The sequence below is a fragment of the Antechinus flavipes genome, chromosome 1 (genome assembly GCF_016432865.1).
Source record: "Antechinus flavipes isolate AdamAnt ecotype Samford, QLD, Australia chromosome 1, AdamAnt_v2, whole genome shotgun sequence".
Classification (NCBI taxonomy): domain Eukaryota; kingdom Metazoa; phylum Chordata; class Mammalia; order Dasyuromorphia; family Dasyuridae; genus Antechinus; species Antechinus flavipes.
The window spans coordinates 7654151-7667911 of record NC_067398.1 but is presented as its reverse complement, the minus strand read 5'-3'; the positions used below and the strand labels follow the sequence as shown (position 1 = coordinate 7667911).

General features: G+C 39.9%; 1 protein-coding gene across 2 annotated transcripts in view; it reads left to right on the top strand.

Annotated features, from left to right (window-relative positions):
- Positions 1 to 13297: 13297 nt before the first annotated feature.
- CDK13 (cyclin dependent kinase 13) overlaps positions 13298 to 13761 on the top strand; it is a 104968-nt gene continuing 104504 nt past the window's right edge. For both annotated transcript variants that reach the window (XM_051978639.1, XM_051978631.1), the window contains exon 1: positions 13298 to 13750. In XM_051978639.1, the coding sequence (XP_051834599.1) occupies positions 13313 to 13750 (438 nt within the window). In that variant the 5' untranslated portion in view covers positions 13298 to 13312. The remainder of the gene's footprint in view (positions 13751 to 13761) is intronic.

The window sequence follows — 13761 nt, the reverse complement described above, 5'->3', positions numbered from 1 at the left end:
GCATAACGGATAAAGGGCTGGCGTTGGAATAAGAGTGACCTGAGTTCAAATCCTTGTTTAGATATTTATTAGCTGTATCACTTTGATAAGTCACTTAACTTCTCAGCTTGTTTCCTCATCTACAAAATGAAGATAATAACATCACCTATATCATGGGACTGTTATGAAGATGAAATGAAATAACATCTAAAATATTTTGTAAAACCTTAAAGTATTATAGAAATGCTAGCTGTTATCATCATCATCATCATCACTACTACCTATTTTCCAGTTGTACATGGCACTTCCACAAAATCCATTACATGTATTAAAGCAGAAATACTTAACACATTTTTTGATTACAACACAAGATCATATTTAATAAGAGACTCTTAAGAATGAAAAAAAAAACAATTCAATACTAAATAACAACAATAAAAACTGGTAAGTGAAAGAACAAATTATAGAAAATTTCATCAAGAAAAATGCCTATAGTGAGACAAAATACCAAAACTCATGGGATGCATATAAAGCAGTTCTGAAGGGACAATCTATATCTCTAAGCACTTTCATGAAGTTGATTTCAACTGGGAATATATCTAAAAAAACCTTAAAAATAACAATTAAAAAATCTCCAATTAAGCAACAAAGTAGAGATCCCCAAATTAAAGAAGACATTAATAAAGTTGAAAGTAAAAAGAATATTGAACTGATAAATAAAAAACTTCATTTTTTGGAAAAAATTAATAAACCAAAAAAGATAGTTGGCTACTCTGGTGAGAAGAGATGAAAACCAAATTGTTTCAAAAATGAAAAAGAACTCACAATAATCGATGAGGAAATAAACAAAATGATTTGAAATGCATTTGTTTATATCCTAACAAAACTTACAACTTAAGAGAGATGAATATTTACAAAAAATAAATAAGACTATTTAAGTAAACCTACTTAACCTTAGAATAAATAGAATGTTTCTGTCTTGTTCAATTTGTATTTACTCCCAAAGAGGGAAAAGGATATTTTTCAGGAGCCAAAGGATATTTAAGGAAATTCTATATGCAAAGAACAATTAATTCTAATATTATGCCAACTGTTTGCAATAATAAAAAAAACATTCAATTTGCTCTTACTATAATAGAAATACAATCTTTATACCTAAACTAATATCAGATAAAGCAAAAACAAAAGTGTGAACTAATATCTTCAACGAATGGTGAAGAAAAAATTTAAAATAAAATTTTAGCAAGTAGGCTACAACACTACATAAGAAATCATGCTGGATGTATAATAAAACATGGGAATAGTTTAATATAAGGGTGACTATAAATATAATAAATCACATGAATACAGCATAAATAATAAAATCTATTATGTTCACATCAACAGATGCTGAAAATGGATCTGACAAAATCTAGCAATTGTTTCTATTTTATAAAATCTAGAGAGCATAAGAAAATTTGGACCTTTTTTTAATATAGCAAATAGTATCTATTTAAATTCAGTAGCAAATATGTAATGGAGAAAACCTAAGAGGTCTTTATAATAAGATCAAGGGTAAAACATGGCTGTACTTTTATCCACATAATTGAGCACAGCACTAAAAATGATAGCTGTAGCAATAAAAAGGAATAAAAGGTAAAGAAGAAACAATTTTTTTTTTGCTTTTTTAGAGATTACATAAAGGCTTACTTATGACTAAATGATTAAAGAACAAAAATCTTAATTGAAAATGTTTTTAAAATTCATCAAAATTGCAGGCTATAAAATAAATGTGCAGAAATCATTAGCATTTCTGTAAGTTATCAACAATGGATAAAATTTGACACTATGTTAAGTGCTGGAAATACAAAGTGGCAAACGACAACTTGACTTCCAGGAGCTTACTAATGAGAGAAACAACATGCAAACAAACAAATACAAAGCAAGATATAATGGATGAAAAGGAAATAATTAAAAGAGGGAAGGCATTGAAATTCAGAGGATAAATTCAAAAAAGCTTCCTGAAGAAAGTAAGATTTTAGTTGGGATTAAGGTCAGGGAAGTCAGTAGTTGGAGCAGAGAAGAGAGTCTTTCAGGCATGAGAGAAAGCCAGAAAAAAATGCCGGAGTCAAAGGATGAGTATTTTTTGTTCATGAAACAGCAAGGTTATCAGTGTCACTGATTGGAAAAGTAGTTATCAGGAAGGTGCAAGAAGACTGCAAAAGTAGAAAGGAGCTGGGTTATGAAGGGCTTTCAATGTCAAACAAAGAATTTTGTATTTGATCTTAGAAGTAACTGGAGTTCATTTTATGTGTATTTCTCTCTTTTACACACACACACACACACATACAGAGAGACAGAGAGAGAGAGAAAGAGAGAGAGAGAGAGAGAGAGAGAGAGAGAGAGAGAGAGAGAGAGAGAGAGGGTTCAGATCTGCGCTTTAGGAAAATCTTTGTGGCTGAATGAAGGACGGATTGCCGAGAAGAGACTTGAGGCAGGCAAATACACCAACACCTATTGTAATAATCAGGTCATGACTTGATGAGGGCCTGCAGCAAGGGTGGTAGTGTCAGAAAAGAGCCAGCATATTGGAGATGCTATAAAGGTGAAATCTACAGGCTCTGGCACAATCCTACTATGGGAGAATGGTGTTGAGATAGTGAGGAATGCTCCTAGATTGGGGGCCTCAGGTGCTGGGAGGATAGTATCTCCTTCCATAGTAATAGGGAAGGTGGAAGGGAGGAGGGTTTAGAGGAAGAATAATGAGTTTTTTGCACATATGCCTACTGGACATATAATCCAAGATATCTGAGAGCAGTTGGAAATATCAGGGCTGCAGTTTAGCAGTGAAGTTGGGGTAGGAAGGATAGATTTGAAAATCATGTGTATAGAGATATCATTAAATCTCTGAAAATTGATGAGATCATCCAGTGATGTAATATAAAGGGAAGAGGGCCCTAGGCAGAACCTTGAAGGGCACCTATGGTTAGTAGCCATGATCTGGAGAAGGATTAAGCAAAATAGTTGAAGGACCGGGCAGAAAAGTAGGAGAACCAGAAGGTCTAGAGAGCAGTTACTTGCAATCTCTGGCAAAGTTCACATCCAACCTCCCTTCTCTGCTCCCCCAAGTCATCTTATAACAGCTCAGGGACTGTAGTCAATGAATAAAGACTAATTTCTCTTCATTTTTCAGTGGGAAAGTATCACAAGCATAGACAGGTTGCACTTTTGCAACCAGCCTGAACCCTAACAGTACACCATTAAGAGCTACCTCATCACAACAAAATCCAAGAATCCCTGGGGCTTTCGATTTGCTCTGCAGTTAAAGTCTCTTAAGTTTTTATGAACAAGTCAAGAAATCTGAGTAAAAGCAATCAGATTTGGAAATTTAGAGATCACTGGTAATTTTGTAGACAGTAATTTTGATTGAGATCAGAAACCAGAAATGCAGAATTCTGAAGACAGGGAGAGGAAGTAGAGGCACTCTTTGTGGATAATTGGCTCAAGTAAGTTAGCCAATAAATGGAGAAGAGATCAAGGAAATAGGTAGGGGGGATGGTTTTTGGGTAAGTGTGCTTTTAAGGATGAGGGAAAGATGGGTATGTTTGTAAGCAGCTGACAAGTAGGTTAATGAGATAGAGGGGACAATCTGCTGGAGAAGGGGGATAGAATGGGATTAACAGTGCATGAAGCAGGGCTGACTTTTGCCTCTTCACATGAGATGGGATAAAGGAGTGAATGAAAAAAGATATCAAAATATGAGATTATGTGGGGAGAAATAGGAATTCTTGGTGAATGGCCTCAATGAAGAGTATGGACAGGGGAGCCATAGAAGGTTTGAAGAGGGATGAAAAAGTCTGAAATGAGCCAAATTTTTTGGAACAAAAATTCATTACTTGATAAAAAACTGCTGGGAATAAGTGGAGAGCAGTATGGCACAAATTAGGTATAGACCAAAATTGCATACTGTATACCAAGTTAAGGTCAAAATGGGTACATGAATTCACATAAAGGGTGATACCATAAGCAAATTAAAAGAGCATGGAATAATTATCTGTTAGATTTATGCATAGGGAATAATTAAGGACCAAAGATATAAACATTACAAAATGCAAAATGGATTATTTTGAGGATATAAAATTATAAAGTTTTTGCATTAACAAAACCAATGCAACCAAAATTAGAAAGCATGAAGTGGGAAATTTTTGCTACAAATATCTCTGATAAAGGCTTCATTTCTTGAGACCCAAGTCAAATTTATGAAAATATAAGCCATTCTCCAATTGATAAATGGTTAAAGGATATGAACAGGCAATTTTCAGATGAAAAAGTATTGGTATCAAAGCTATCTAGTCATATTGAAAAAATGCTCTAAATTACTACTAGTAACAACTTTGAGGTACCATTTCATATCAAAATAGATAATGTAACAAAAGAAGGAAAATGTTGGATGTGGGAAAATGGGCACACACCGTTGTTGGTAGAGCTATGAATTGATCCAACTATTCTGGAGAACAATTTGGAACTATGCCCAAAGGGCTATAAAATCATGCATGCCTTTTGATCCAACAATACCACCACTATGTCTATATCTCAAAGATCCAAAAAAAAAAAAAAAGAAAAAGAAAAAAAGGAAAGGACTTATCTGTACAAAAGCATTTACTAATTGTCTAAGAATTGGAAATCAAAGGGATGCTCATCAATTGGAGAATGGCTAAACAGGCTCTGGTATGTGATTATAATGGAATTATTATGCTACAAGAAGTGACAAGTAGGATGACTTCAGAAAAACTGAAGAGATTTACATGTAGTGATACAAAATAAAGTGAGCAGAATCAGAGAACACTCTACACAGTAATAGCAATATTGTTCAAGGAAAAACTGTGAATGACTTGGCTATTCTAAGCAATACAATGATCCAAAACAATCCCAAAGGCCTAATGAGGAAGTATGTTGTCTGTCTCCAGAGAAAGAACTGATGCTGGTTGAATACAGACTAAAGCTTGCTATTTTTCACTTTCTTTTATTCAGGTGGTCTTGTACAAAATGACTAATACAGAAATGTTTTACATAATTATACAGGAATAATTTATTATCTGCTATATCTCAAGGAGAGGCTAAGGGAAGGATAGAATTTGGAACTCAAAATTTTAAATGAAACTATTTTTAAAAGTCTGGAAAAAAGATCTGAAATGGCTGTTGTAAGTGCAGTAGTAAATGGATGATGACAATAGAAAAAGACTCCTTTTTTGCAGTGAAGGCTCAGCTGAGATCATTTAACCATGAGTGTGAACATCATGTCCTAATTTTCCCCAGCTCTATTCATATCATATGATTAATAATGTTAGTGTGTAGAAGTAACTCCAAGCTGGGTCTTGGTAAAGCATGATGGGTGGTAATGTGGTCAAAGGACAAGAGTGAATTGATCCCCTAAGGAATTGGGATAGGGAAGGACCAAGAAGAGTGGAGCTGTAGCATGTATGATGGTGTGGAAAAGAATTGGAGAAGGGGATCTGTTGGAATCCTTTCAAAGTGCTAAGTCATTAGAATTGATTATTTGAGTCATTAGAATTGAGACAATAATTATCTAAGTTAGCACGGTTCAGTATGATTGATCTGATCCTACCAGGAGATGTTATGGGCCAGAACTTGAAACAAGGTATTAAGTGGAATTGAGGAGGCAATGTTTAAATCTAGTTTAGAATTGATTTAATCCTACAACAAATAATGGTTTCCCGGTGATATAATAATTGGTGTGTATTCAGTGTACAGCATATAAGCAAGAAGCTCTCAGAGCCAGGGACAGAAGCCCACTCTCAGAGGCAGAGACAGATTCGTTCCATATTCCACCTTTGTGCTGGCGAGAGACATTCGGAGGGAGCTAGCTGCTAAAGTTCAAGACTTTGAAGGACACAATAAAGGACTGGATTTTAACTCTTGGCTGCATTTGAAATGATTATTACTTTGACCTGAAACTAAAGCTGCCTCCAGAAAACCTCCCCAAGAAACCTGCTCCCAGAGAACCATGATATAAAAAAGAAGAGAACACCACAGGGATCCTCCCTAAGTCCTCCTCCTGCCAGTCTTCCAGATTCATCTGCTCATTATCTATGACCTCCCAACTCAATGAAAACTTATTCTCTTTAAAAATCTAATTGCCAATTCTGATAGTTTCTCAAACCTCACACTTCTTGGCCTTTTTGCAGCATTTGACACTGTCATCCATTCTTTCCTCCTATAGTTATTCTTTCCTCTGTGGGTTGTTTAAAGATGTCGTGTGTCGCTTATAAAAAACTTATTTATATACTTTAAAAATTTAGCAATAAAATTCACAATTAAAATTTTTTTAAAACAAAGAATTTCAATGAGTTTCGAACTAATTTATTAAAAATATAACATCTTCAGTTTAGCTTGCAGGAACTGACAAATATGACAAAAAAACTGACAAAGCAAACAAAAATTTAATATCCAACAATAACCTTTGCATAATTTGCATTATGATGATGCATAATCATCAAGATGAGTTTTTTTTTAAATCATGATTTTTAACAAGCATGGTTGATATACTTTCCCCCCCAGGTGAATCTATGTACCTTTGTAGATAATTTTTTCCACTGATATAATTCTTCTTAAAAGAATCAAAATAAAAGTGAACTCAGAACCATACCTTTAATTTCTAGATCACAAAGTGTTAAGCCAAGATTGTCAAAGATAAGCATATTCAATCAAACAACTCTCAGTAAAACTAGTATGTTCAGTTTTAGTGCTGCTAATACAATAATATTTTGCTTTTATTTCATTCTTTTAAACTGATATTTTTATAATGCACATAATTTATCAGTTATGTAATACTCTCACTTTTTAAAAAAAAATTGCTGTACATTTCAAGGAAGATAGTGCTTTTTCACTATCTCCCTCAAAAAGGAAAAAAAGAACTCCTCATACAATAAAGCAAGCTTAACACAAAGGTGCTGAACAAACAAGAATTTCAATATAATGAAAAAAATTAAAGTATAAAATATAGTAAAGAGAAAAATATCTTAAGATTGACATATCCTAACAGCATCAGAAATTTAGAAACCATGACATAAATCTTGGGAGATACAGTTGAGTAATAAACACATGCAAAGAAAATCAGAAAAAACTACAACAGGAATTATAGTAGGAACTGATTTCAGCTCCCAGTCCAGGGAGACAGAAATGAAACTTGGCACAAAATATATGGAAGAAGTTATGAATACTGGAGAAGAGAATGGCAGAAAGCACAGTTTAGATGGAGCAATAAATTCAGAAATAAAATCTGAAAATAATTTGACTAGGAAAGAATTCAGATCTACTAATCAAGGAAAGAAAGGCTCAGAATTGGTAGTATTTCAGAAAATATCAAAGAATAATTAATCATCCAAAAAATCCCTCCCAAAAACATAAAGTAATTAATATTTGGCAAATATCAAGAATCATAGAATTTCATGAACAAATAGCACAAGACCTGAAATTCTGCAGTTGGAAATTCCCACATTTATTTTATCTTACTTAGTCTCCACAATTGTGTTGGTATCCATATTTTATAGGAGAAAGAACACAGTGTGAAATTAGTACTAGGCCTCTAAATTCCTTTTTAATTCTAAAATTATGATATAGTGAAGACCAAAGATGGGAAATGACTTATCCTCAAAATTAAAAATACAAAGAAGAAATCTTTCAAGTCAATAGATTTGAAGACTACAAAATAGCACTTTTCAAAAACATCATTTTGAGTTTGAAAGGATTCAATAACCACTGATCAAATATACTGAAAGAGAAGTGACAGTTTAAAAACATGGTATGGATAACAAATTTAGATCCCAGAAAACCTAAGCATCATTTGTAAAAACAAGGTGAATGGTTAAAAATCCTGAGGGCCTTCAAGACTTTGGGAGGCAGGGGGAAAAGAAGTGATTCTAAAATCACTTAAAGGCTGGTACTTTTCAATAATGGTTAATTGTAATCTTTCTGGGAGAACCAGAGAGTGAGTGAAATTTAGTATTGCTTTATTTAATCAGTGATATGCTGTTAGAAAACACAACCATTTACTGAAAACTTTTAAGATTAGCCTTTTTCTTCAATAAACTCTAAGACAGGGAGGTATTATGAGGCAACTGATGTGCTAAGAGATTAGGTAATTTGTGCAGGGTTACACAGATAAACATGGGCAGGATTTCCTGATTCCAAGTCAAATCCATTTAATTTTTAGTGGGAAACAGCATGGAAGAAAAAAAAAAAGATGTAAAATAAGTCAAAATATACAATTAAAAGATCATTCAAGTAATCAGAGAGCAATAACTAAGAATGCAAAAAGGAATAAGATGACTGGAAAGAAAAGCACAAATTGGGAAGTGAGAATGAACTTTGGTGATAACGATTAATAATACAAAACAGAAAAATTGTGTTTAAGTTTAGTTAAGGATCAGAAATCAAGCTCAAACCTATAGAATGCAGCAAAGCATACTCAGTGCAAATTGCCAGCACTGACTGTCCATATTAAGGAGAGAAAAAGAAAAACTCCTTCGGCTGATTTCTGTATTAAAAAGAACTTTGAGAAAGTCAGGGAGATAAGAAATTGAAAATAAAATTTGAATAAAGGAATCTATCAAAAGCAGCAGGAATAAGATGGATCACAAAGGAGACAGAACTGGTCAAATCATAATAAAATAACATTTTTTATAGGGCTTTAAAGCTTACAAAGTACTTTCTTAATAATGACTTTGAGAGATCAGGACGGCAAGAACTACTTAAAGTTTTGGAAAATTAGGAAATTTGCCAATGATTATATGTAGTGTAACCTAGAGGCTTCCAAGCTTCTAATTTTCAAATTATACAAGTGACAAGCTATTTCTATTAAAGGACCAATAAAAGAGGAAAAAGCTCAAGACTAAATTAGGACAAATCCTTATGAGTTCAACAAACAAAATCTGCAGACTATTATGCTTAGTTTTCAAATAATCTGAGAACTCAAAAAGAAATGACTGAATATCAAACATAAAATCCCCAAACTGATGAAACAGAAAATATCTTGAACTGGCCAATCTTAAGAGAAATTATAGGGATCAGTAATGAACAACATCTGGACCGTCTTAAAATATCATTTTAAAATGTAAAAAACAAAAACACATAGGATTACAAAGGAAACCTGTTGTTTGGAAATAATTTTGTTTATCGAACTTTATACCCAGGTTAAGAACACTTGTTTTATAGATTATCAAGTAGCAAAGTCAGGATTAAAATAAATTTTTTGACTTGTATAGGTTCACTATGTTGAACAGTAAAAACAGATAAGTCCGACTGTTAGTAGATATAAAGATAACATACCACTCAATTCTTTTTACCTGACAAATCCATAATAAAGCTGAAAAAGATAACTACAGGCCAATTTTATTGAATACCAATGTAAAAATATTAGAGAATTGGCTAAACTATAGCAACATACAAAAACATTATTATTCTGATAAAAGGAATTAATGGGAAATCAAGTATACTTCTATACTGAACAAATATAACAATCTTTAAAAATATTTGATCTGGACCTGTGATTTCTTTAGTAGATTTAAAAAAAAAAAGTGAAAATTGAAGTCATAAAGAAGATTTGAAAGCAGATACTCCTTTCAGTCAGGAAGAATGTCATTCCACAATTCAAGCTAAGCGAGGTACCCAGAGCACTGAATGGACACGTGATTTATCTCTGATACTACCTTTGGTTTTCATTATTTCAAAGTAGATCTATCCATAGCACCACTATACACCCTAATCACAACATAAAAAAAATTATATCAATAGATGTTGATAAAATGCAATGTTCGTTTAAAAAAGTAACAAAAATCTGTAAATAGAGTGATTTTTTTTCTTTTAAGTAAACAATCTGGCTTTTATTAATTGCTGGCCTACAAAGGCACTGCATTGCAAAGTTTAGATCAAAGCACCTTATTGGTTTTAAGGAATTTACAGTGCAGCAGAACTATGCACTGTTATCCCTCCTGTCTGATATAATTTTGGGAATGTTAGTTCAAGCAAGGAGACATGAAAAAGATAGGAACAATGAAGAAGTTATATCTCTAGTCTCAATCTCTTCTTTTTACAGATGAAGAAAAGGTCTGAGGTGAAGCAATCTGCTTAAGGTGACAGAATTAGTAAACAGCAAAGCCAGGGTTAGAAAGCTTTGTTGCTCTTTCACCAGTAAAATCTAGATCCCAAAGAGTGCAAACTTTCAGGAGAATTACAATTTTAAAACAACTTGAATTTAATTAAAAGTGGGATGTGAGGAGCCATGCCAATATGCTGTTGCTCACTGTATCATCAGAGATTTAAAACAGCCATTGAAAATTAAGTGGTTAAACTTTAACCTCTAAAAGCTATATCTTATTAAGACTATTAGGGAGGTTGCATTACTAATTATAGCCATGTGGCAGGGTATTTGAGTTACAGTGGTTACTGCATAAATTGTTTAACAAGAACAAGATTGTAGGTTTAGAATAACTGCTTCGATAAATTTTGAAAGGTAGTACAAGATAAACCTATAAATACAGTGGGGTTAGTTTCTGAGTTTAACCACAGGCAAGATCTATAAAGACAAATTTTTAATTTTTCTGATAGAAATAAAGGAAAACTGAAGTATAATATCTCCAAAAAACCTTTCAAATAAAAAAAAAAATTGATGCACTAACAAGCAAAATATTAAGGGACTAGTGTGGAAGCTGGGCTTACTGGAGTAAGGATTACTTCGTATTTGAAGAACACATTTTATTCCCTCCTCCAGTTGTAGAAAGCTTTTAAACCTAGTAACAACACCAGATAGAAAGAATATAGCTGTCTCTGGGAGGCAGAAGGCCAGCTGAGCCTTTTTTGTCAGTTTATAGGATGGAGGGAGTCTTTCTTACTTCTCTATCTTCTTAAAAGTTTGTCCCATATTCTTGAGGGCTTGTTAACCTAAGTGCTTGTATGGGTTCTGAGGGCTTATTTTTTTTCTGAAAAACACAATTCTGATGTTTGAAAGGAGAAACCCTAGGACTGAGAGGAAAAGGAAGCGGGTTTAAACAAAACAAAAATTATATAAGGTCTGATTCTCTAAGATCCTCAGAGCCTGTGACACAAACTACGTTTATAGAATTAGATAAAAGAACATAATAGGAAAACTAGCCAAATTTCCAGTTGCAGAAAAAACCTGATTGTTCTGGCAAATATTAACATATAACAAAACAGAACATTATCTAACCCGGAGACAAACATGAACATAAAAAGATAAATAGAATCAGGGCAAAAACATAACTATGCCTTATTAAAAGGAGCTTCTGAATGTCCCTATTTTACAATAATTTCAGAGTTCTAAGGTTGTTTTTTTTTAAGTTTTATTGTTATTAAATTTACAATTGAAAGCTAATTCATTCCTAAAATCCCACAACAGATGACCTTAGCTCCACAGCTGGAGTTCAGCTAACAGACTAAACCCTTCTTACTGGGGGTCCGTCTCCCCGAGGACAGCCGTGGACACCTGCCCAGCACCTACCGATTCTCCCGCGCCTGCCCTGCGGGATTGAATCTCAGGGCAGGAGGACCTATTCCGGGAAGGCGCCGAGCACTAGGCGGCTCCCAGGCCAGAGGACTTCAGCCAAAGAGGCGGAGGAGCTCCTCAGAGGGGCTACCTCGGGGCCTCCAGAACAAGGGCATTGAACGGGGCTGAGAACACCAGGCGTGGGCGGGACGGACTCTTCCTCCCTCTCCCTCCCCCCGCCCCCCGGGGCGGCTGCGGATGGCTCCAAGCGCCCAAAGGAACGAGAGCCGATCACAGACAAGCCCAGGAAAGGCAGGGACCACAGAGGGAAACGTTACGAGGACGAGCGTTCGGCCCCGGGGGCAGGCGCTCTCTCTCGAGCTTCCCGAGGCCGGGGCGGGGTCTCTTTTGCGGCTCCCGCCTGAGGCCGCACGAAAGGGGACCGGCGCTGGCGCGTCCCTAGGAAGGGAAGCCCGGCCGGGGCGGGCCTCTCAAGCCGCTGCTCCTTTTCGCCTTTCCGACCCCGAAGGACGATTTTCTTCGGGCCTCGGGAGCCATAACTCCCACACCTCCCACTCTGGCCCTGGCGCGAGTAGCGGGGCGGGGTCCGAGGGGAGGCTGCGGCCTGGGCCTCCGACCCTCGTCTTTTCCTCCCTTTCCGGTAACGCTCCTTCTTCCTCTTCTTCTCCGCCCCACTTCCCCGGAAGTAGAAGGACGTCGCCTCACGACTTCCGGCGCACGCACAAGGCGCGAGCACGCCGAGGGCGTCGACGAGGCGACCCAGAGGGCACTCGACTCTACTCGCCGCTGCCGCCATTCATCTCCGCTTATGTGTGTGAGGTGTGCGTGCGCGCTCCCGGCGCAGCGTCCAGGCTGAGCGCGCACGAGCGCCGAGGACACGAGAGGGAACGAGGGGAGGGACCGCGGAGGCTCTAGTTCCCGCCCCTTCTCACGCTCCTCCTCCTTAGCTTCCTTCAGACAAGGGGAAGGACAAGGGGCGGGGCATCCCGCCGCGCTAGTCCGTCAGAGGGGAGGGGCCAAAAGTGAGTCCTGGAGAAGGAAGAGAGTGTCCTGACCCTATTCCCCGGGCCGCCCCCACCTCCCAGCCCAGTTGGCCCGAAGCCTTGCCCCTCCACCCATTCCCCTCCACACCCTCCCCCAACCCCGTCCGTCAGTCCATCAGCCACGCTCTCCTCGGTCGGGCTCACGCACCCGCGCGCCCCGCCGTCGCCGTGCGCGCGCCCGTCAGTCCCGCTGGGGCCGCTGCGTGCGCGAGGCTGCAGGCCGGGAGTTGTTGTCAGGCCCAGGCCTCCGAAGCCGCCGACGCCGCCCCCCGCCGCCGGACCGGGACCGGGACCGAGGCCGAGATCGGGACCGGGACCGAGACTGAGACTGAGACCGAGATCGCGGCTGAGTGAGGAGGAGCTAGAGCACGCGCGCGCGTGCGGCCGCCGCCGCCCGAAGAGGACAGCCCGCCCGGCCGGCCGAAGCTCCGCGCACACTCGCACGCCCGCCCGCCCGCCCGGAGCCCAACGTCGGGGCAGGATGGAGTGAGGCGCCGGGGCCGCGGCCGCGCCACTTCCGCCTTGTGCGGCCCGAGCAGGAGCCGCGGCCGGAGGAGCCCGAACGGAGGCCACCGCTGTTGTTGTCGCTTCCGGCGCGGGCATGGCCACGGCCCGGCTCTGAGCCGGGCCCGCCGGAGTCGGAGCCGAAGCCGAAGGAGCTGAAAGAGGAGGAGGAGGAGGAGAAGAAGGAGGAGGCCGCGCCCGCCCGCCCCGCCCGCCCGCCAGCCGCGTCCGGCCCGTCCCGCCGCGGGCCCGCAGCCGCCCCCCCATGCCGAGCAGCTCGGACACGGCCCTGGGCGGCGGCGGCGGCGGGTCCGGGGCCGGGGCCGGGTTGAGCTGGGCCGAGAAGAAGCTGGAAGAGCGCCGCAAGCGTCGGCGCTTCCTGTCCCCGCAGCAGCCGCCGCTGCTCCTGCCGCTCCTGCAGCCGCAGCTCCTGCAGCCGCCGCCGCCGCCCCCGCAGCCGCCGCCACCCCCGCAGCCGCCGCCCTCGCTGCTCTTCCTGGCGGCCCCGGGCCCGGCCGCCGCCGCAGCCGCCGCCGCCGCGGCCTCCTCGTCCTCCTCCTGCTGCTTCAGCCCGGGGCCGGGGCCGGGGCCGCCGGGGCTCGAGCTCAAGCGGCTGCCTAGGGGGAAGAGGCGCGCCGCGGCCCGGCAGAAGCGGCGCCGCGGGGCCCGCGTCGGGCAGGAGGCCGAGCGGCGCCGGCTCTTCGCGCCGCAGCC